At 37.0% G+C, this 24,383-nt stretch overlaps 1 protein-coding gene across 2 annotated transcripts in view; it reads right to left on the bottom strand.

Moving 5' to 3' along the window:
• Positions 1-1,109: 1,109 nt before the first annotated feature.
• Positions 1,110-24,383, bottom strand: part of VAMP4 (vesicle associated membrane protein 4) — a 28,129-nt gene continuing 4,855 nt past the window's right edge. Inside the window, exons 3-9 of one of the 2 annotated variants that reach the window (XR_003612274.2) lie at positions 19,366-19,412; positions 15,971-16,021; positions 11,330-11,430; positions 10,000-10,079; positions 7,331-7,382; positions 5,071-5,219; positions 1,110-2,958 (exon numbers count right to left, since the gene is read on the bottom strand). Coding sequence is in view for 1 of the 2 variants with exons in the window: in XM_028122966.2 (XP_027978767.1) it covers positions 5,191-5,219; positions 7,331-7,382; positions 10,000-10,079; positions 11,330-11,430; positions 15,971-16,021; positions 19,366-19,412 (360 nt within the window). In the remaining variant the exon portion in view is untranslated. Of the gene's footprint in view, positions 5,220-7,330; positions 7,383-9,999; positions 10,080-11,329; positions 11,431-15,970; positions 16,022-19,365; positions 19,413-24,383 lie in introns of both variants that reach the window. The other variant, XM_028122966.2, reaches the window with a different exon arrangement.

Here is a 24,383-nt window from a genome sequence, read left to right as displayed (position 1 = left end):
ACAAGAGTAAGTCTGGTGGAGGGTGGGAGCAAAGGCTCAGCTGACCCATTTAAGGGAATGAGGGAAAAAGAACCACACACCACAAATATTGGCAAAGTCTTCCAAAGACCGTTGCAGAGAGATGAGGTGGAAGCTAACAGGGTGAGTTGGGGGAAGAGCTGGTTGGGGTTATTAAGAAGGTAGAAATAGCCTATTTGTGTGTGGCTGGGGAGGATCCAAGAGGACATCCTCTTTCCCTTACTACACAGATCCCACGTGCGTCGTCCAAGACGACTCAGACGAGGGCCTGTCCCATTACTCAATACATAGGGTAAGTAAGTGCACGGCCCTTGGCCCTGCTCAGTTGTACAAGCGGCGACTAGTCAGCACCCTTCCTATACCTGCAGCTGAAAGGCAGGCTGCTGCTCACCCGCCCTACAGTAGTTTCTAGCATTTAATAGGCATCCGCGAAGTGTGACGAATCTGTGGGATTCGGGAACGGATCTGACCTTCCTGACTGGTTCTCACACATTCGATGACTGGATTAAACACTATCGTTTTCAGAATGCAGTTGCCACGGTGCTTCCCACCTCCATTCCTAACTACAGCACTTTACATCTCAGGGTACAGTCTGCCCCCCAAATCATTCCCCTGCCACACCTTTTTGGAGGATTTTAGAAAGATGAAATTTAGTGTGTAGGTAGGTGGAGGCAGGTTGAAGACTATGACCACCACTCTGGTTGTCTCTAAAAGTAGCGCCAGGCAGCTGAGGGCTACATCAGGTTTTCTCACTGGGATGTCTAAGTCTAAGAGAATGTGTCCTTCTTCCTCTCTTTCAAGCAGATATGACAGGTAAAGCCCAAGTATTCCACCGCTGTTTTTTCCACAGGTGAGACTCAGTGATTTTAGAGAATTTCCTCCTTGATTCCATCAATGGGTTGTGCACTGGGCATGGCTTTTGGTGATAGAGTACTTTTTCTTTCTCTTATTCGCCCCCTCCCCCCACCGTGTACTCTGTTGGGAAGCTGCAACAGGTTAAATCAGGGTATCAGCCAGGTGTTACTTTAAGTGAGCTACGCTTTGAAGGGAAGGCAACAAGTAACTGATATTGAATAAGCCAAAGTACTTAATTTTGTTTTCTATGAAATAGTTTATTTTACTCTTTATTATGGAGGGGCTAACAAATACATAGCTGACAGGAACACAAGGTTCTAAACTTTGCAACACCGGTAAGAATCGTTATGGTTATAAGGAACGGAGAAGCTAAAGAACAGGGCACACAACCTTTACATTTGCTCATCTCCACCATACATCTTAAAACAGCAAAGGCACTTTTCAAAATGGTTAAATAGAAGAGCGTGGAATTTCAAACGACACATATCCAAAGCATAAGTCAAGTGATCGAATTTTCTTATACTTTGATTTTTAACATTTTACTAAAATCTCGAGATATGCAATTGACTTTGTAGCCTTGCAAATCAAATCATTATTTAAGACTTCCTCAAATGAAAAGAACCTGATGGAATACTATAAAATCAGAATTTTTCTATACCCAATTATTGTTCAAAGAGCACTACCATCTCCTGGTAAAGTCCAAAGGCCATATTATGTGATCATGTCCTCTCTGTGGTGAGGACTATGGAAGCGGACTCTTGTCTTTGTGGTTTCCTAGGCACACTGATCTAGAAACTGCCAGGTCCACAGCATTGTGCTGGGTGCTGTGGAGACACACAAATATGGTATTACCTGTGCTTTCACAAGCTTACACTTACCCACTCTAATTGGGTCGGTCATGTGTTCAATTCCTACTGACCTGTTCCAAGCAGTTTCTTTTGTTCCCCCTGCCCCCCAAGCAGTTTCTTATAATAAAACAGGAGACAGATTCAAAGAGTTTGTGTCCCCATCCCTTACTCTATTCGATTTTCAGAAAAAGTCAGAGGAAGACCAAATCAAACTTACAAAGACAGCCCGAGCCCCACATCCGTCTGATGTATGGTTCTGTTTGTCTACATGTTAAAAGCAGTGGATAGATTGAGAAGTAGGGCATCTTTCAGCTCCTTAGGACTCAGTGCCTGCACAAATATAAGCACTACAATGCATTCTAAAACAAATGTGTAAATGCTCTTGGACTGATTCATGCCCTTACTCCACACTCACAGAAAAATAAAATTGACTTCAATCACATTTCCATTGTGAAAACACAAAATTAGACTAATGAAAGAGAACAGTTAGCTATCCTTGACTTCGTAATACTCTGACTCGATACAATTAAGGACCTCTTCTAATGGCATCCCTTCCCAACATGAAAAAACAATTTCTTGCATGTTTTCTAGAAATCAGTGTCTAGACATACAGGTGTAGATAGAGTAAGTGTGGGTGACAAAGCTGAGAGGGCAGCAAGCATGTTGAAGACTGTACTGAGAATGAGAAATTTCAATTTTTTATTCTTCCTACACAGAATTGAATGTCAAATTTTGCTGTAGAAATGCTGAAGTTATCTTCTAGCGCAGAGCGATTGTATGGTAAGTGATCTGCAGGAGCGCAAATACCATGTATTTCTCTATCTGACGTGTACTAATTATCCCTCCTCCATTTTAGATAATGTTCCATTTTCAATATTGAGCTTTCTTTGAATCAAGAAACCCCTAAGTTCATAAAATCGGAGTGCAATTTTCAGTGAGCTTTGTCAGGATGGAGAAGCCAAAAGACCACTCAACTGGTGATACTGGGTTATAGTCAGAAGGAGTTAATCAGTCAGTGTTATAATCACAAAATTGCTACAGGGCAATAGGCTTCAGTAATTAAACATAAATCATAAGGGTATGTTTCAGGGATTATAAAAATAGTGACCTGATTTCACTGGGTACCAACTAGTATTTACAAAGCTACTTGAATTTTTCTGTTGATCTTCGTTGCTGTTAAATAATGATAGTTTTGATAGTGGTAAAACTTCATTTTTCAAGTGCAGGATGATCTGAGCTGAATGAGAAAAAGAATGATTAAGGGAAGGAAGGAAGGTAGGCCTGACATCAATTTGAACAACGTATTTTTCTTTTGTTTTTGACTGTAAGAAGGCTCGTATCTCTAAGATTACCAGAGTAAAGTCATTAACATGCCAGCCATTTTAAGGGTCTCAGGATTAATGAAGACCAAGAAAGACAAAAGGATAAACTGAACCAAGCCACCACTAGAACACAGACATGCCTGCCACCAGTATTTCCGACAGCCACATATATTTAAATACAAAGAGAATGACATATATACGACATTGTCATATAAATACTTCATTTTTTTATGGTTAAAGTTAAAAAAACAATTTTATAATTTTATTTTTTATATTTAAGAGTGGAATACTTTATTAAAAGAAACACTGGAAACGTGAATTCTTTTTGAGAAAGAATCTTCATCTTCACTGCAATCATGGAGAAACGAGATTTCTCCCTCAACCAATAGAAAAATAACCACTGATGAATCTAGTGCCAATCCCAAATAAAAGACATACATATGTATGTTAGGATTGATTCTGTCCATCCCGTTAAAACGTTTCCATTCCTGAACTGTATTAGCTACTCAGATTCTAAAAATGCTCATTTTCCTGGGCATCCTATTTTGTCAAAGGATTGAGTATTTATTGTTATTTACATTGACATTTACGAAGAGTAGAGAGACCAGTGACAATACCCCATAGTATGTAAGACCTTTATCTTTTTTGAAATGTTATCAGACTATAAAATTTAGCGTTAACTTGCAGGTGTCTTGAGTTATCTCCTAATGTGCTCTCTCCCTTCATATTTCTTTCCATTTAAACAGAACATTTTTGCCTTTTAATAGCAATCCTGTAGAATTAAAAAAAACAAAAACAAAAAACAGATTCTATGTTTCAGACATTCTGAATTAAAATGACCAAAGAAATAAAACCTATACAGGATCATTTTTCTTTCCTAACTAAATACTGGTTCTTCTATTAACCATATTTCAAATTTAGTTTTATATGTATATACAGTCAACATATCCATGTGCACAAGTTTCTGCAGAACCTCCAATTTTATTATAAAGCTTCCTCCTCGAACACATTTGAGGACTTTGTCTTTTCACTTTGTCTTGTTTAGACAACACAAGGAGGTTGGCACATTTTAACGTTAACAATACATTTTATTACTGTAAAAACAGACTTAGATTAATGGTGACTCTAGCTATTTGGTTACTGAATGATGCATGACTATCTCGACTTTCTATACCCATCACTGTTGGCTAATGCGACACTTGATTGTACAACATGCATCTCTCGGGGGATAATCAGGGAATGCAAAAGTAGCAAATGCTAAGCAGATGATTTTGCTACTTTGAGCACATCTGGTAGAGGGACTAGTTGAAGTTAAAGAGGGAAGCTATCAATGAAAATAAGATCAGAGAATAAGTTACCTGTGGATTTCATTTACTCACATTAGGCCTGGACCCTCCTTATTGGAGGCTAACTGGAAACAGACTGGACCATGCTGTTCATTTTCAAACACTCCAATGATGTTCTCCAATAATTTTATTATCTCCAGTTTTATGGTGCCATACTACGCCTTTTGTATTGTTTAAATTTTCCATTTAAATAATCCATATGCCAAAAAATTACTACACATTCCCTTTTACAGTCAAAAATAGGTTTACTGGAATGTTTTAGTTAAAGCTGAAGGCAGCAAAATTTACATTTAGCTTTTGTTACACCCATAAACATGTGGAAATTGCTTGCAAAGCAGTTGTAATGTTAGAAGAATCTTGCAAATATTGATGGAATGGCTATGCATGTTTTTAGCATAATGTTTTGGTACTCTACATAGGCTTCTGGACTCCCAGTTTGACCCCCATGTCGATGCAATAATACAAGTCCTTATATTAACAGTATGAAATATTGTGATCACTGTTTAATTACATGTACAAACAATAAACTGGCAAGTATCTAGTTTCAAATTAGATCCTTGGAATATGGCAAAATAGAGGCTGGTTATCTCTGCCTTAAACATAATTTTTAAAAACACATTTTTTTAGAAGGGAAGAAGATAACTGGACATACTCAATGCTCCAATTTGAAGTGATACTTGCCTCTTAGTTTCTTGAAAAAGAAGTTTTGAAAGTTATATACATAAGTTTCATTTAAATTACGCAGCAATCTTTTATTATTGTTGTCCCAAATTTTGTGTAATGAAGATCTCTGTCACCAAATCAAGCACGATATTTCAAGACTGTAAGAACTGCAAGAGAAAAGTGAAAAATGGAACATATCAAAATCAGATTCAGATGGTATGTTAAAAACAATATTCCTAAATGTAGCTGTCTACTTTTGGAAATAGGTAATGAGGAACGAACTTTTTATTTTTTTAAAGATTTATGTATTTTAGAGAGAGAGAGAGAGAGAGAGAGAACATGTGCACGCGGGGCGGGGAGGGAAGAGGGAGAGAGAACCTCATGCAGACTCCCCGCTGAGCACTGAGCACGAAGCCCAATGCAGGGCTCAATCTCACAGAGATCATGACCTGAGCTGAAATCGAGTCAGATGCTTAACCAGCAGAGCCACCCAGGAGCCCCAGGAAAGAACTTTTATCTGAGATGAAAGATAACAAATGGGAGTGGATAAGCAAAAATATCATAAAACAATGTCTAACATTGGCATTTTTTCTTTAAAGATTTTATTTTTAAGTGATTTCCACATCCAACACGGGGCTCGAACTTGCAACCCCGAGACCAAGAGTCACATGCTCTACTGACTGAGCCAGCGAGGCGCCACTAAATTAGCATTCTGATCAAATAGATTATGATATTACCATAGCATACAGCTGCTACAATATTTTTTAAGTGTTACACATATTTTCCCAGGTTATTAAACATATTTATTAGAAAGGATTTATGTTAGTTTTTGAAAAACATGCTTAATATCTTAATAGGAAAAAACTTGAAGTATATATGATAGTTATTAACAGTGGCTATCTCTGTATAGTAGGATTACAGCTGAATTTTATTTTCTTCTTTGTGCTTTATTCCATATTTTCCAAATTATCCGCCATAAATACATGGTTGAATCTTGGTATCTACAGTAGTTATGTTCTATAAAGTCACTACAAACACTGAATTAGTGAATAATAAACCCTTGTTGCTAGGGAAAATACAGGGCTAAATTCCTTCAAGCCTCTGGCTACATTTTTGTCAACCAATCAATACAGAACCTTGTCTTTCTGTTCAAAGATAACCTTTTCATATATGCTGTTGATTCACGAACACTGAACTCCTGGCCAACAGCACTGTAACTTATGCCTAAATGAAGCTTATCTAACACAGGTGTTTTCCAGAAGGCCCATCACTGCCTTCTTGAGCTTAGCAACGCTAGCCAGCACGTCAGCATGATGCTTGGGGGCCACTTTAAACAGTAAAATCACGAACAAAATGCACAAAAATGTGAGAAATGTGGCACTAAATAGACTTAAAAAGACACCTGTTTACTTTATGAGAGCTGAAGCTAGAAAGGCCAAGCATGGCCTCGTTAGATGTCAGCTGGGAACGTGCACAATGGGAGACTCAGATTTTTCACCACTCTGGATACAGCTGCCAATGAGCGGTGAAGCACCTCCAGGACTGATTTCTGGTTTACACATCAGTGTTTTAGGTGAAGTCATAAACATAGAATCCACGAACAATGAGGATTAACACTATTTCTTTGTAACAACCTTTTTCTGAGAGTATCACCATGGAGTTTTTCAAATGGTTATTTTGAGACACTTTACAAATCTTCATAAAATCCCTGTAAACACAAGTAAAGAGGTCTTGGAGAGGAGGAAGTAGTAAAACTGATCTGACTTTAATAAGAACATTATGGAAAAAAAGAAAGGACAAGAGTTAAGCTTTAATGATTGAAATAAAGTTCAAATCCCAAACCAAAACAACAAAACAAAAAACCACCATCTGGAGAAAATTTATCTGGACTTGTCCTCCTAACACAGTATTATGAAATACAAGCTTCCATACCTGAAGTTAACAGAAGACGGGCCTGGAACAAATAGCTTAGCCCTGTATTTGTGGGTGGGGATGGGGAGTAGGCAGGACTCTCTGAGAATCTGATAAAAGATACAGACTCTCTCCCAATAAAAATGTGCATATGCATATTCACATACAATTTTTCATACAACTTAAGAACATTTTCAGAGATCCACAGACCCTAGTGGGTTAAGAGGTCCTGACTTGGGTCAGAAGTCATTACTCAAACCTGACATTAGTCATACTAGGTCAACTGAAAATAAGTTAAAAGGGAAATTAGAATGACCTCTAAAACAAATGATAGCCCCCCAAAATTACTAATCCAGTAAATACTTACTGATAATCACTAGCAAAAGGATAACAGCAACCAAAGCCATGATGGCTTTTATCTACAACACACAAAAAGGCATAAGATAGGTATTAATGTTTTACTTGTTAATAAAGCCAAGATTATCTGTTGTGCTACTTATTACATCATACAAACTCATCAATGAATAGGCTCATCCCTTGAAAGCTTGTCCAATTTTTTATCATGTGAATTTGCTGGCTATTTGCATCTTTTTATAAATAATCAGAGTTCCCAAATTTTAGGGGTTTTTGCCTGGATTTTATTGTTCAAGGCTGCACTGCACAGCAAACAGTAAGAATCAAAGCCCTCATTGGCCTGAACATTGTGTCTATGATTTCTCATGCTGATTTCTAATATGAGACCAAGAAAAGTATGACATTTTAGCAACTCTGTTCACAAGTGTAAGGATATGATGAGTAACACAGGTGTCTAACACAAATCATTGTCTCCACATAAGGCAGCGTTTTTTATAGCACTTACTCTCAAAGTATATGAGAATTCTGTTAGTTTTTGTTCCTTACTCTCTTCTTGGCATTTCTGTCTCCATTTTGATGAATATAATTTAGATTCTTTGTGAATAACCTCATTTAATAAATAACTTGCCTAAGAGCACTCTTGGCCAGTTTCACAGTTGAGAAGAGAAACCTTAAGATTAGTCCTTAGCTGCTTAATATTTTCAGCTCACATCTCTCTCTATAAAATTGTCACATTCCTCATTTATCCTAAAAGCCATAAACTATAAATTGGTTTGATTTTCCTGATGAATTCAAATGCAAGTCTGTTTTCTTTTTCTTTTTTTTTGCAAGTCTGTTTTCATCAAACATTTTCACAGATAATTGATTAAAGATGGTTCATTAATAAAAAAAGATACCTACCTACTATAAACACTTGAGTATCAGAAATAGCAACCAGAAGTAGCTTTAATGTTTCTAAACTAAAGCTACTGGTAACATTTTTAGTGGCATTTATGACAAGAACAAAGTGACCAAGAGAATACAAGGAAGCTTTGCAATTTGGACACCAGGTGCCTATTAAAATTTTTAATTATGATAACAAAACAATGTTGAAATTCTCCCTCCTCACCTACTGGATAATTTTGTTCATTTACTTATTTTTAAAGTCAGGTTTATTGAAATATACTTTATCTAGAATAAAAATCACCCTTTTAAGTTCATCTTGGTGCGTTTTGACAAATGTATAGCTGTCGACCACCACCATCAGTCAAACATAAGGCATTTCCAACACTCCAAAAAGTTCCCTCATGCCCTATTATAGTCAGTATCCACCTCCCTACCCTTAGCCATTGGCAACCTCTGTTTTCTGTCCCTATATCTCTTTCCTTAGCCTTTCCTAACTCATCAAAGTCAAACCAGAAAATGGCAGTGATATAGGGACTATTTAGAAATATAATTCAAATAAAATTTAAAAATATAATTCAATTTTTCTCCTTAAAAACATACTGTTAAAAAAAATAAAGCATACTGTTCCTCTGATCTGAAATCCAGAAAATGCAAAACAACAATCTTTAGAGATGGCTAAAAAAACCTAAGCAAAATGCACATTATGGTCATCTTTTTGTGGCTACATGAATGGGTCATGTGTATGTATGGGGAAAGGAAGTGAGTGGCTCATAACCCTTTGTTCTTCCAAACCAGGCTATAGAGAATTTCTATAAAAACGGAAAACTTAAAGAAAATGGGAAATTTATTCTTTAAAGAATAAAAACTTAAGCAAAAATTAAAATTCTAGACAAGGGGAACAATGAAACGTGTTTCTTCCCTCAGTTCTATTTCTGAAAGTAAGATTATTCAACAGGTCAACAGATAAAAACAAGTAAAACCACGGCAACTCTTTGGAAGAAATCCTTAGCATAAGGCAATGTCAAGTTTAGAAAGTTATCACTAAACTTGAAAATGAGAGCTTAAAAACAATGAGTTTATGTCTAAGATTTTCAACAAAGTCAAAAATGATACATGGAATTGGGAAGAAAAAGAAACTGCTGTGTGATATGAAATTCACTATAAAATCTTAAATATTTTCTGTTTAAGGCTTAGTAGCCATATTTAAGAGGTAAATTCATTTTTATAAAATGTTTTGCAAAAATATGTTAGTGTATATTTTGATTCTCATGTTTTTCCTTGTTAAACATTTCTCTGGAATAATAAAGGATAGTGGCGAGATTTTTTTTAAGCCTCATTTTTCATAATGGAGTCTGACATACAAACTGCTTTTATTTTTTCCCTTCCAACAGAAAATTATATTTTTCTCTAGCTTCCACTCCATCTTTTTAATATCTCTATGTAATAAGATGCTCCAAAAAGGTACTAATAATAAATTACATGAAAAATTTATATTTCTTACAAGATAGTAAGTGTACAAGTAACTAAATGACTAATAAAATGTGGGATACTTTCTATGACAAAATCCATGAAAACATCCTTTTAGGAATTGCTTGATTCCTTTAATTATTCCTGTCCCCAAAGCTATTAATTAATTCAACAAATATTTGTTGAGTCCCAGTATGTCCCAAGTTCAGAAGCTATAATAAACAATGCAGTGGTAGTCCCTGTCCTCACAGGGCTTCGGATCTAGTAGCCCTTTATTCTTTGAAGACCACCTGAGATGCTGGGCAACTTATCCAGTGTCTTCTGACTTACTTTGCATCCACGCCACCACATTTGCCTTCGAAGTTGTTTGGATCTGTTGCTAAAAGCAGTTGCATTATCCGATAAGCTTTCTATATCACATAGAGGATGGAGAGAAGGATTAAACGACATAACAGGATTCTTTTATCTAGTCACACAAAGACAAGAAAATATTAATTTCTACTTCTGCAAATGTACTCCCTTTTAAGCATGAAAACAACATCTTTCCTTTCTTCCACCCACAAACTCTGGCAATCTGTATGGGGGGGGGGGCAAAAAACAGCTGTAGGTCATTTTTCCCAGGGCCTCAATGCTTTCACATAAACTTATGAATCCTGGTAAGAAAAAACTCTTCAAAAATTCAAATACTTGACACACCTATGGAAAAAAAATTTACACGTGGAAAATGTAGATTCTTAGAAGATACAAAAAGTGACTGATTTTGAAGTAAAACAATGAATTTTATTTATTTATTTATTTTTGCTGGGACAATATCAGTTTTATTGAGGATGTGGAACAGTAGGAACTCTCATACATAGCTAGTAAGGATATAAATTGGCAGAGATTTAATCACTTTGAAGAATAATTTGACAGTATCTAGTAAAGCTGAAAATATCTGTCCCCTACTAAAAAACAATTTATTCCTAGTTACATACCCTAGAAAAAACTTCCACACATGCGCACAAGGACACATGTACAAGCATGCCCACTATAAACCTGTTTAATAGTGAAAAAAATCTGAAACAACTCAAACATTAACAGGACAATGGATAAATAAACTGTGAAACAGTCTGAAATAAAACAATGAATTTTAAAAGTGGTTAAGTAAGTTCTGTGGTTCGATAAGTCTTTCAAGGATGAGTGAGGTATTTAGCCATTCATCACTAAAACAATATTTGAGAAGCTAACATGTGCCAGCAACTGTTACAAGTACAGAGACTAACATCTGTCAATAAAGAAATGTAAACTGTTATCAGAGAAAGCCTAAGATAAAAATATCAGATGAAGTTTGACATAAGTGTTGAAAGAAGTGATTAGACTTTTCCTTCTTGAGATCATGAGAAAAGAAATACAGTGCACATGAACATAATAAGGCAAAAAAAATTTTACTCTAACTATTCAACAATAAATTTAAAATTTTTCCATTTTCAACCTGATAATTAATGCAATTAGATGATTCAAGTAAAGGGAGCTAAAGTTAAAATACTAAAATCACAAAATTAAGGACCAAATATCATTTTCCTAAGCTAAGATTCCTAAACTCTGGCTGGAGAAATGGGAAAAGAAATAAACTATCAAAACACAAATTAATAGTATCGAGAAATATATGAAGTATCTGTACCTGATTTGTCCTGTAGTTCATCTAGTCTCTCCCCTCTTTCAATTACCTTTGTAATATTTTCTTGCATGACATCAATAACTTCATCCACCTGATTCTGAACACTAGTTTAAAAGAAAGATTTAAAAATTATTTTTTCTTTTGAACATTTTATAATTTTTGAAACTTTCATCAGAAAACTTCCATGATAGAAAATAGCAAGTTTTCAGACAAGTATTCAACTATAAAATGTTTAAGTTAAGGCTGTGCAGCACGGTTCTTCCATTTGTGGGCTTGAGCACTCAGGAAATTAAAGATACTGTAAGTAAAAGTCATATTAAAGATAGTTTACTTAGCCCTGTTCCTGCAAATTTCTGTCAGAATGTTCAGTAACTGCAGATTTTAGTCAAATAGCTTGACTCTAAATAATGTTTCCTTTTCTTTTCCATAGGCTACAGAGGCGTCCCGCCGACACAGCTATAACTTACTTCTGCTGTAGTTTATAAACTAAGGCTAACAAAGGAGTCTGCCTGGGCGTGTGATTAGCTTATGAAAATACTCAGTTTCCAAAACAGAAATGTACGCTGATGCTCCATGGGTGTTAACTGTTCACTGCTCATCAGTTTTCTCTTAAACAAATAGGTTTAAGACATGGGCACAGCTGGGAAGATTCTGAAGCACCCAAGAGGGAACAGAAACATTTTTTGCTGTTTTTCAAAATGAAAATATAATTTCCTCCTTTATGTTAGGTGATGAGGGCCTGTTTTAATCAAATTTCAGACTGTTTAATAAAGACTAAATCTTCATTGGTTCATTCATCTAATTGGTTCTTAGCTGCCTACTCTCACTCAGGAGTTACCTTGAGTACACAAATACAGAAATGTTTAATAATTTAAAGTGTTTATTTTCCTCTGTTCTGTTAGACAAAAATTACCTTAAATTACTTCATAAAATGGTCATTCCAGTGAAATATTTAAAAGGAGAAATAAAGTGAACTCATGGTTCTTTTTTTTTTTTTAAGATTTTATTTATTTATTCATGAGAGACAGAGAGAGAGAGAGAGGCAGAGGGAGAAGCAGGCTCCCAAGGAGCAGGGAGCCCGATGCAGGACTCGATCCCAGGACCCTGGGATCATGACCTGAGCCGAAGGCAGACACTTAACCATCTGAGCCACCCAGGCGCCCCTGAACTCATGGTTCTTACAACTCAAAAAAATGTTTAAAATGCACTGGATTACTTGCAAGTAATTCTTTATTCTTTAAAGAATATATTTATTTTTTTGCCTCTAAGTAGAGGCAAGAAAAGGGTAGAAGCAGGAAAAGGGTAGAGAGATTTGTAATTTGAGCAACTGAGTGTCAGGAGATAATGCTATTAACTAAAACAGAAAATTAAGAACTCAAAGGAAAAACAAGTTTGTAAAGGAGGGTGTGGAGATTTGTATCATTTCCGGTTAAAGGAGAGTCATATGGGTAGAAGAAAGGACACAAGAGAGCGTGTACCCAGAAAAAGATAAAGATATACAGAAAGGAAAAGCTGTATTTCAATGTTGATTTAAATCATGCTTAGGGCTTGACAGCACCTGTATTCCTGAAATGACTCTATTTCAATTATCAACAGGGAAACTGCATGGTATAGTAGTGTCTGTTGCAAGCCTCCTTGAGCCTCATATTTTCTCACCTTTATAATGAAAATGGTCATCTCTCACTTGTGAGAATTAGATGTAACAGTGTTTTTTAAACACTTAGCACAATGCTTAACACTTAGCATGCACTTAATGTCAGTGCCCTTCTTTTAAGAAAAAAAAAAAATCCTGCTCTGCAACAAATACTCTAAAGAAAATATTTATTTTCATAGTTAACACCCCCATCTTGTGGCTTTTTAAGGTAGTGTTGACAAAAGAAGGTTTAAAGTTATGCTGTATTTTTGCAACTACATATATACATACATACATACATATATATACATACATATCTATATCTATATCTATATATATATCTGTTGCATCATAGAACATTCCTTGGGGTCCTTTTTATGAAGTTAAACTGACTGGACCAAGACTATACTTAGGAAATTACCTACCCCTAACAGAGAATGCCTGTAATTCACTAGAGCTGCATCTATAAAGCTGTTATTTAACTTAAAAGCAAAGAAAACATTCCAAAGAGAATCATACATTTTACATAGGCATGTGAATATTTTAAATCTCTCACCAAAAGAAATCTTCCATAAAAAGTGATGTTGAGTATTTTTTGTGGGAATAATCTGGTGTCAACATGCCAATCAAATTCAAACAAAGCAACAATGTTACTGATCCGTGAGGTTAAGAAATACCCTGTATTAAAACGTTACAAACTAAGTAGTAATAGGCAGCTTAAAGAAACTCACCAGTGCTACCAATTTTGGTTACTCAACTAATGCCAGGTATTTGTCAATGGGCAAGCTGTGTGGTAGGTTGTGCTCTGCCATCTTGGGCCATTTTGGGCACACACACTGAATCATGCCCTGGTTAAATACGCATTTATGAGTTTGTCCCACAAGGGTGAATATATATGTTTTGATGACTGATCACCTTCTAAGTCTGGCAAGCCTTTAGCTCTAGAGTAAGAACCATTATACTTAATAATCCCTTACTGTTCTAAAATTCTGTGATTACATTAATATGTACATAAATATATTCATGTGTGCATGTGCTTGGCACTTGCTATCATAGATACTTTGTTTGCAATGACCATTCTGTACAACCAGCAGTGGCTTGGGTTCATCTGGAAAATCATATTCAAAAGACTCAATAAGTCATACTCAGTACTAGGCTCACTCTGCAGAAGGATTATCAGACAGGAAACAAAGCATACTGACAGGACAAAAAACAAGTGTGTCATCAGTGAAGTCCTCTTTCCCAGGTGGTTTAGGTAAGAACTGTGGGTGGACACAGAAGGCACGCTGGCTCAGTGTAGAGAAACAGCTCTGCCATGGCATCCTGATGACCCTGCATGCTTTTTAATCCTCCCAGAACACAAGATGAATGGCTTGTGAGGCCATCTCCCACTCATCTCCCTGAAGACTGTCACAAGACAATTTCTTACAACTTCCCAGGTTCTGAGGATGTATGGAGGCTTTCTGCAGGCCTTATCTGCAGACTATAAAACCACTGAGCTACAGTGCAGAATTGGCTCCTTTGTAACAGGGTATCCTACACCTCCTATTATAGCAGTGCAGCCCCTTTTGTTTTGGAGTCAACATTTTTGGTGTGTAGAACAAGAACCCAGAGAGTTTGGCTACTCTTCCTTTTATGGTCTATGTACATAATGAACTGCCTGAATCTAAGTAGCTCATTGTATCTTTACTGGCCAAATCAGAGCCTTGGAGCAGCAGGGACTCTCTTCTGCTGGCCTTGAAGGAGCAGGTACCATGAGTTCTACATGTGCAAGGAAAGTAATTCTGGCAACAACTACCTGAGCTTCATCAGGAGCTTCAAGTGAGATCCCAGCCCTGGCAACACCTTGATTGCTGGCTTGTGAGACCCTGTTGCAGAGGGCCCACCTAAGCAGTGACCAAACTCCTGGACCCATGGAAAATGTGAGATGATAATGTATGTTGTTTTAGGGTGCTAGGTTCAGGGCAATCTGTTACATAGCAAGAGAAAATGAAAACATCCTGTCTAGCACTCAAATCAGTTTGTGGGAACCTTGGTTCTGTATTGCAGAATCCATTAGCTAGGATTCAGTTAAGTGTGGACATTTTTTGTCACACCAACAGCTACCTGACTAAAGCCCAAGTGTCTGACCAATAACTTGATTCCCTATTACAGCACCCTTCCCACTGTGTACCAACTGAACTAGAGCAGTGACTATCCCTCCTTAGATCCTGAATCCAGGCCATTTAGTTATTGTCCACAGTTAGTCTTCAAAACTCGGTCAGTTTCCAGGGCTATTTCACTGCTCCTCCCATTCCTTCTCCCTTCTTCTCAGGACTCAGATCCTTCTAACATTAGATACATTTACTACAGCATTACCCATCAACCTACCACCACCAACATATACAGAAAAAGTTTTAAACTAAAAATTACTTAGCTATAAATCTTAGATCAATATAGGAATTAGGATAAGTTATAGATATGAAAAAATTCTGGAGGAATATAAAAAAATTATACTTCAAAAAACTAAATCTATATTACTTCTATTTATTCTGAAAATGGGAATCAAGCAATAGACTTAAAACCAAAATGGACCTTGAGATTATGCTAAATAAATGGATTTGACATAAAGTAATTAAGTTAAGAGAAACCAACACAGGAATTGGATTTCCTTAGCCATTATTCAGAGGTAGCTTTGTGAAAATAGAAAGAATTATTCGTTTTTTTACAATCCAGTAGTTATAGTTAGTCTACATCAGGGCTCAGCAAATTTTTTCTGTAAAGGGCCAGATAGATAATAGATATTTCAGATTTTTGGGCCATAAGGTCTCTGTCACAACTACTCAAATCTGCCACTGTAGTCTGAAAGCAGCCATAGATAAGAAAACAAACAGGCATGGCTGTGTTCCAATAAAACTTCATTCAGAAAAATAGGCAGCAACCAGATTTGGCTCATAGGCTGCAGACTGCCAACCCTGGGTCCACACAGAATTATGATAATCACTTAAGCAAATGAGATCTCAGGAACTTACTGCTTAATTTTATCATTTCTAGGTCCAAATCTTGGTCCAGATGGTCCCCTTCTGAAAACAAAATACCAAGTACATATTCATAATGAGAGCATTAAAAAAAAAATAGAAAAGACACACAATCAAGCTCAACTCTAAACATGGATTAGTCATTTATTATGAAAAAACACATTTTACTGGTATTGCTGAAACTGAATAATATTTAATCACATCTGTACTTTACTGGTACTTGGTGCTGGCCACAACTAATCTAATTCTTCTGAATGTTAAAATTTTCAGAGAAAATAGGGTTTATATAACCCTTTGTTTATACACAGGTTGTTCTAATCACTAACCTCTGAAACACCATAACAACTCAAGTGCCAGTGACTAGGAATAGCTTTATGATAAATTATAGAACACTAAAAGTAAATTCACCTTCGAATTAGGTTATCATAAAATGCTGATTATCAGGAATGGATATAGAGAAAAATCCATTCAAAACACTAGTATTTTTTTCGTTACTCATCTTAAACTTATCAACAAAGCTAAAGGGAAATCCAAGAGTCTACAAAAATACCAACATTTCTCAAATTATTTATTAGTTAAGTGTTATATCATTTCAACCATTTCAATATTCTGGAAATAAAAACTTCTGGATGTTTTGAGTAATTATCATTCCTTTGAGACAGAGAATAAGGCATAAACCACAAAAATTTTAAAAAGTAGGGTGGGTGTCTGGCTCACTCAGTAGAGCATGCCACTCCTGATCACAGGGTGGTGAGTTTGAGCCCCATGTTGGGTGTAGAGCTTACTTTAAAAAAAAAAAAAAATTAGGGGCACCTGGGTGGCTCAGTAGTTAAGCGTCTGCCTTCGGCTCAAGTCATGATCCCACGGTCCTGGGATCAAGCCCCGCATTGGGCTCCCTGCTCTGTGGGAAGCCTGCTTCTCCTGTCTCCCACTCCCCCTGCTTGTGTTCCCTCTCTTGCTGTGTCTCTCTCTGTCAAATAAATAAAAATCTTTAAAAAATAAATAAAAAAATGTTTTAAAATTAGAAAAGAAAAAAATAGGATCTGTACCAATTAAACACTAACTCCCCCATTCCTCCTCATCCTGCCCCTGGCAACCTCCATTCTACTTTTGTGTCTCCATGAATTCATCTACTCTAGGTACTTCACATAAATGGAATCATGTAAAATTTATCCTTTTGTGATCAGCTTCTTCCACCTAGCATAACGTCTTTGAGGTTCATCCATGTTGTAACATGTGTGAGAATTTCCTTCTTTTTTGAGACCGAGTAATAAAGACCGATTAATAATCAATTGTATCGATATACCCTTTGTTTATCCATTCACCTGCTCATGGACATTTAGGTTGCTCCATCTTTTGATTATTGTGAATAATGCTGCTATAAACTTGGGTGTTGATTAATTTTTAAAAAATGTATTTGTTTTGTCTCCCTTTCAATACCCAGATAGAACCTCAGTGTGTGGAAACTGCATTTTGAGCAAGTGTGCACGCTGGCTGTCAGGCCTTCTGAAAGATGTCCGTCATTTGCGAGTGGACTTCCAGCAGTACACTGCTGGTCTGAAGACTGAGTGTTTCTCACAAGGGTACCCAGCTTCCAATGACGGAATCACTTATTTAAGCTTCTGGCCTCCTGTTCAACCCTAAGTTCCTTTCTGACAGGCAGCTATTGCTCCAGTTTTAAGGCTTTCCACCATAATTGGCACCAAGGCAATTAGCTTTGTGACTCTTCGGAAATCTTGTCACATGTAGGAAATTATCTTGCCACTTCATCTGACCTTGGCCAAAGTGATACTATTTCCTGTTAATGGATCTGCTTCCTATCTGGCAGGCTCTTTTTTGTTCACTGCTTCACAGCTGTCAATTACATTTAATAAAATGTTTTTATTTGGGGGAGCAAAAGCCTCTACAAAAACTCTGCAACATTTAACAAAGAGGGAGGCAAATGTTTCTCCTCAGGCACACCCCTCTACATGAATCTCCAGAGAAAACTCCTGCAATAATATACGCCTGCCTTCCTGACTTTGCAAATACAAATCTAGGCCTGTACGAACACAGCCCTTTCTAATCATAACTGTGAAGGACTGATCAGATCAATTAACTGACAAAGTATCATGGCAATTCAATGGGAAAAGGATAATCTTTTCATCAGATGGTGGATAGCCATACGCCAAAAAGAAAAAAAAATTCATTCTTCACCCTTACTTCAACCATATATTAAAATTTACTTGAAATAGATTATAGACCTAAATGTAAAAGCCAAAACTATAAAACTCCTAGAAGAAAACACAGGAGAAGATCTTACTGAACTTGGGCTTGGCATATATTTCTTAAATAAGTGAAAACAATAAAAGAAAATTTGTAATAAATTGAAAATTTGTAATAAATTGATTTCATCAAAATCAACAGTTTGATCTTCAAAAGATATTGTTATGAAAATGAAAAGATCAAGATACAGACTGAAAGTAAATATCTGTAAAACATACCTGACAAAGAACTTATATCGTGAATACATAAACAACTGAATAAGACGACACATTTAGAATTGGGCAAAAGATTTTAACATGTACTTTATCAGAAGCTATGAGGATGGCAAATACACACAAAAAATGATGTCTAACATGATTTGTCATTAGGGAAATGCAAACTAAAATATAGTGAGATACCACTACATACCTGTAAGAATGGCTAAAATTAAAACACTGACCATATATAGTATTGATGAGGATTTAGAGCAACTAGAACTCTTATACAATGCTGGTGGGAATATAAAATGGTACACCACTTTGGAAAACAGCCGTAAAAATATACAAGCCACTCAACTAACTCCTAAGTATTTTCCCAAGAGAACTGAAAGCATAAGTCCACACAAAAACTTGTACATAAATGTTTATAGTAGCTTTATTCATGATAGCGAAAACTATAAACACCCCAAATATCTACCAATAAGTGAATGGATGAATGAATTGTAGTACATTCATATAATGGAATACTTCTCAGAAATAAAAAGGAACTCCTGGTACATGTGACAGCATAGGTGAATCTCAAAATTATTATGCAAAGTGAATGAAGCCAGGAAAAAAAAGGCATACTGCATGATACCATTTATTTAAAAAATTCTGGAAAATACAAACTATAGTGATAGCAGATCAGTGGTTGCCTGGGGATTGGGGGAGTGAGATTCCCAAGGGGTATGAGGAAACTTTTGAAGTGATGGTTATGCTCTTTACTTGATTTTGGTGATGATTTCATAGGTGTATAGTACATGTATCAAAACTCATATACTTTATATGCATTTTATTAGATGTTAATTACATCTACTCTATAAGCATTTTATTCGATGTTAATTACATCTACAACACCAATAAGGCTGTTAAACAAAAAAAACTTACAGAAAAAAGTCTTCTTCTTCGTCTGAATCATCTTCCAAAAGATTTCTCTGTCAAAAAAAAAAAAAACAAAACTTGAGTTTTCAGATTCAGAAGGCTTACAAACTGTCAGGGAGGAGTAATGAAGGGAGTTCTATCCTGGTGAAATTTTTTTACTCCAAGGTTCCAGACAGAGGGAAGAGTGATTACCTGTGCTTCACGTAAGCTAAAAGAGCCACATATGCCCACCCTCCAAAGAAAATGCTTATAATAGCAGGATGCTATGACTGACTACAAGGTAGAAAGGTCACTGAAGCCAGGGTGGGAATAAGGAACTATAGGCAATCAGGAAGAAGTTAAGTCCCTTCTCCTTCCTCTTCCAATCTCTCTCTACAGGCAGAACCTAACAGGGAGCCAGGTGGCAAAGGAGAAATGTAGTTGCAGAGCCGACTCCAGCATCAGAGAGGAGCACAGAAGACATGTTCAGAGGTGGGAGACAAGGGTTTAATAATTGGCACAGTCCACCTACTACCTCCACAGTTCATAAATAACCCTCTACACATATTAGAACTTCCAAACAAAAACAACTTTACACTTCTTTTTTATAAGATGGAACTATTTTCCTTAATATGAAGATGATCGCACCCTCTTGCAACAACCAGACCTTTCCAGCATACAAGAACTTAGTATATAACTTGTAGGCAGAATAATAACTCCCTAAGATATCCCCATCCTAATCCTTGAAACCTGTGAAAATGTCTCCTTGCATGCTAAAAGGGACTCTGCAGGTGTGATTAAGTTAAAAATTGTGAGATGGTGGGCACCTGGGTGGCTCAGTTGGTTAGGCGACTGCCTTCGGCTCAGGTCATGATCCTGGAGTCCCGGGATCGAGTCCCACATCGGGCTCCCTGCTCGGCAGGGAGTCTGCCTCTCCCTCTGACCCTCTTCCCTCTCATGCTCTCTATCGCTCTCATTCTCTCTCTCTCAAATAAATAAATAAATCTTTAAAAAAAAAAATTGTGAGATGGTAAGATCAATGATTATTCATGTGGGCCCAACATAATCACAAGAGTTCTCAAAAGAGGAAGGCAGAATGCCAGAGTGAGAGCACAGGAAAGAGAGAGAAAGGAGAGAGAGAAGGCAGGGAGGGAAAGAGTAGGGAGGGGAAGAGCTAGAAGATCTTACACTGCTGAGCGGGAGCCAAAGACCACAGGCAGCCTTTAGAAGCTGGGAAAGGCAAAGAAACTAGATTCTCCCCTAGAGCCTCCAGAAGGAACACATCCTGCCAAAGCCTTGATTTTAGCCCAGGAAGACCCACTTTGGACTTCTGGTCACCAGAACTAGAAGATGGTAAATCTATGTTGTTTTGAGTTTGCAGTAATTTGTTACAACAGCAATAGGAAACAAATACACCACCTATGTGCCTTTTCTGAGAAAATGACTCAAGGAATTTCACCAGCCAAAAAAACCCAATTATTATCAGAAGAAACATTCTTTTTTTTTTTTAAAAGATTTTTATTTATTTGAGAGAGAGAATGAGAGATAGAGAGCATGAGAGGGAAGAGGGTCAGAGGGAGAAGCAGACTCCCTGCTCAGCAGGGAGCCCGATGTGGGACTCGATCCCGGGACTCCAGGATCATGACCTGAGCCGAAGGCAGTCGCTCAACCAACTGAGCCACCCAGGCGCCCCCAGAAGAAACATTCTAAGAGATTGATACAATCATTGACTCTAATAAAATGTGTAGTCAAATCTGAATAAACGATAATGTGACTGTGAACTATATCTTATAGCTATTGAAAAAGAAAAGGTATAAGGCCAACATCTGGCTTAAGAAATTAAATGTAATACTAACGTTGAAGACTCCGATGGACCCTTCCCTAATCCTCACCTCCTCTTCTACCCAAGAGGCAATCACCACCTGGAAAGTGTTGGTTATCACTCCCTTTTAATGTTGTTACACATGTACTTTTATTTAATGTTGTTATTCATTTATATTTCGTATAAAAGCAACAATAAATATCCAATGTTGGGGCGCCTGGGTGGCTCAGTCGTTAAGCGCCTGCCTTCAGCGCAGGTCATGATCCCAGGGTCCTGGGATTGAGCCCCACATTGGGCTCCCTGCTCAGCGGGAAGCCTGCTTCTCCCTCTCCCACTCCCCCTGCTTGTGTTCCCTCTCTTGCTGTCTCTCTCTGTGAAATAAATAAAATCTTTAAAAAATAAAAAAATATCCAGTGTTAGGGGTTTTTTTGTTTTTGTTTTTGTTTTTAAAGGTATAAGGAAAAACTTTAAAAGGGCCCCAAATGTTCTAATACAACCTAGAAGCGGGAGAGGAAGGGTGAAGTGCAGAAGTAAGAGTGAGAGGCACACCTCACCGGATATAGGAGTGGCGGAGGTGGGAAGCTGGCTAGAATGAGAAAGTAAAACAACAGAGGGGGCATTGTTTTGGGTATGTTGACAGAGAACACAGATTTAAACATAACTTTTTTTGGGTTTTTTGTTTGTTTTTTAAGATTTTATTTATTTGAGAGAGAGTGAGCATGAGCGGGCGGAAGGGCAGAGGGAGAAGAAAGCTCCCTGATGAGCAGGGAGCCCAATGTGTGGCTGGTTCCAGGACCCTGGAATATGACTTGAGCCGAAGGCAGAGGCTTAATTGACTGAGCCACCCAGGCATCCCTAAACATAACTGTTAAAATACGAAGTTAATAAAAAAAAAAGGGAGAGAGAGAAAGGAAGGACATTTTTTTAACTAGTGATACTAGGGTTGGGGAGAAGATGAGGAAAAACAATCAATCTGCCAAAGCAGTCAGGGAAAGAGGGAAAACATATGAAATCTAATGAACTATATATATGTATAATATATAACATTATCACAGAGAGTGAGAAAATGAAAACAGGATATATTTAATATTCATTTAATAAACATGTTTGTGCATCTCTATGTGCTAGGCACTGTTCTAGGCAAGCACCAGCTTTAAACAAGACAAACAAGGTCTGAACTCTCATAGAAAAATATCTGATGGTGACAAATGCTATGCTGAGAACTGAAACAGTGACAGGATAGGAAGTGACAGGGTGACTAAATGAGATTAGGTTGTCATGGAAAATCACTCTCAAGAAGTGAAATTTAAGCTGAGATCCAAATGATAACAAAGGGCCAACCAAAGATCAGGGGGAAGGGCATTCACGGCCAGCAGAGGGACTGGCTAAGACAGAAAAATCCCCAATATATTAGTTATCATAACAAACGTGAATGGTTTGAATGCTCCTATTAAAAGTAAAAATTACACATGATTAGAGTCCAACAATTCCAGCCAAATCTGTTTACAAAAAATTCACCTAAAACAAACGTCAAACAAAGGATGAAAAAAAGAGGTGGAAAAAAACACATCAGCAAATTCTAATGAAAAGAATGTTAGGGTTAGCAATATTAATACAAAGATGAATTTTAGGACAAAAGCATTAAACAACCAAATTAATGAGGAGAAATTGGTGATGAGGAGAAACTGGCTGGCAGGAGAAATGTGGAGAAAGTGGAATCCACATACCCTGCTGGTGGGAATGTAAAAATTGTGCAACCACTTTGGAAAACAACTTGGCAATTCTTCCAAAGGTTGAACATAATAACTAAGTTGGCAATTCCAGTCCTAAGTATTCACACAAGAGAAATGAAAACATGTTCACGTAAAAATCTGTATGTGAATATTCATAGCACTGCTATTCTTCTTTTTTTTTTTTTTAAAGATTTGAAAGAGAAAGTGCGAGGGCGGTGGGGGGGGGCAGAGGAAGAGGAAGAGAGACTCTCAAGCAGGCTCCATGCTCAGAGCGGAGCCCAATGTGGGGCTCGATCTCACGACCCTGATATCATGACCTGAGCTGAAATCAAGAGTTGGACGTTCAACTGACTGAGCCACCCAGGCACCCCAGCATGGCTAATTTTTTTTTTTTAAGGATTTTATTTATTTATTTTAGAGAGAGAGAGAGTGTGTGTCCATAAAGACGGGGTGGGGGTAGGGGCAGAGTGAGAGGGGGAAAGAGTCTTAAGCGGACTCCATGCATGCTGAGTGTGGAGCTCAAAAGGAGGGCTTGATCTCATGACCATGAAATCATGACCTGAGCCATAACCAAGGTTAGTCACTTAACTGACTCCACCACCCAGGAGCCCCAACAACACTACTATTCTTAATAGTCAAATAGCCAAAAGGCCAACAGCCAGAAGTGGTATGCAAAAAGTCATTAATATTCCAAAAAACCCCAAATGTCCATCAAGTGATGAATGGATAAACGTGTTATATCCATATACTGGGATATTATTCAGCAATAAAAAGGAATGAAGTACTGATACATGTTGTGAACTTCAAAAACAGGATCTAAATCCAAAAAGCCAATTACAGAGACAACATATTGTATGATTCCATTTATATAAAATGTCCAGAGTAGACAAATCCATAGATTGGTGGTTGTCTAGGGTTGAGGGGATGAGAAGAATGGGGGATGAATGCTAAAAGGTACAGAGTTTCTTTTTGGAATGATGATAATGTCCTAAAACTAACTGTGGTAATAGTTGCACAATTCTGCGAATAAACTAAAAACCATTTGAATTGTACACTTTAAAAGAGTGAATTGTATGGCATATGAATTATATCTCAATAAAGCTGTTACTAAGAAAAGTAGAATAGGAAAGTAGAATAAAACTTAAAAAAAATTTTTAAAAGTAATTTATAGATAATTAAACCAATCAGTTATCAAAATTCACCATCTGATAAACATTCAAAAGGAGGTCTCTAAGCAGCCAATTTTGTTCAGTTTTGGTTCAATATCCTATTTTTACAATAAATTGTGGTAGTAATCAACCAACAATGTAAAGAGAAAGAGCCACAGTTACACTCTCAGCAGAAGAACTGATTAAGACTATATTTTATAATTTTAAGTATATACATAAAGCTTATTTTAAAAAGCTTCCTAGCAATTAAGTCTATTGGTGGATTCTACCCCTTCAAGTAGAAAACAAACGAGAGAGAGTTAGAATAAGGAAAAGACAAAT

Source organism: Eumetopias jubatus, unplaced genomic scaffold, assembly GCF_037043125.1.
Source record: "Eumetopias jubatus isolate StellerSeaLion01/CBP00866 unplaced genomic scaffold, mEumJub1_p1.0 scaffold_12, whole genome shotgun sequence".
Lineage (NCBI taxonomy): Eukaryota > Metazoa > Chordata > Mammalia > Carnivora > Otariidae > Eumetopias > Eumetopias jubatus.
The sequence above is the reverse complement of the archived record's forward strand: the minus strand, read 5'-3'. Positions and strand labels throughout refer to the sequence as shown.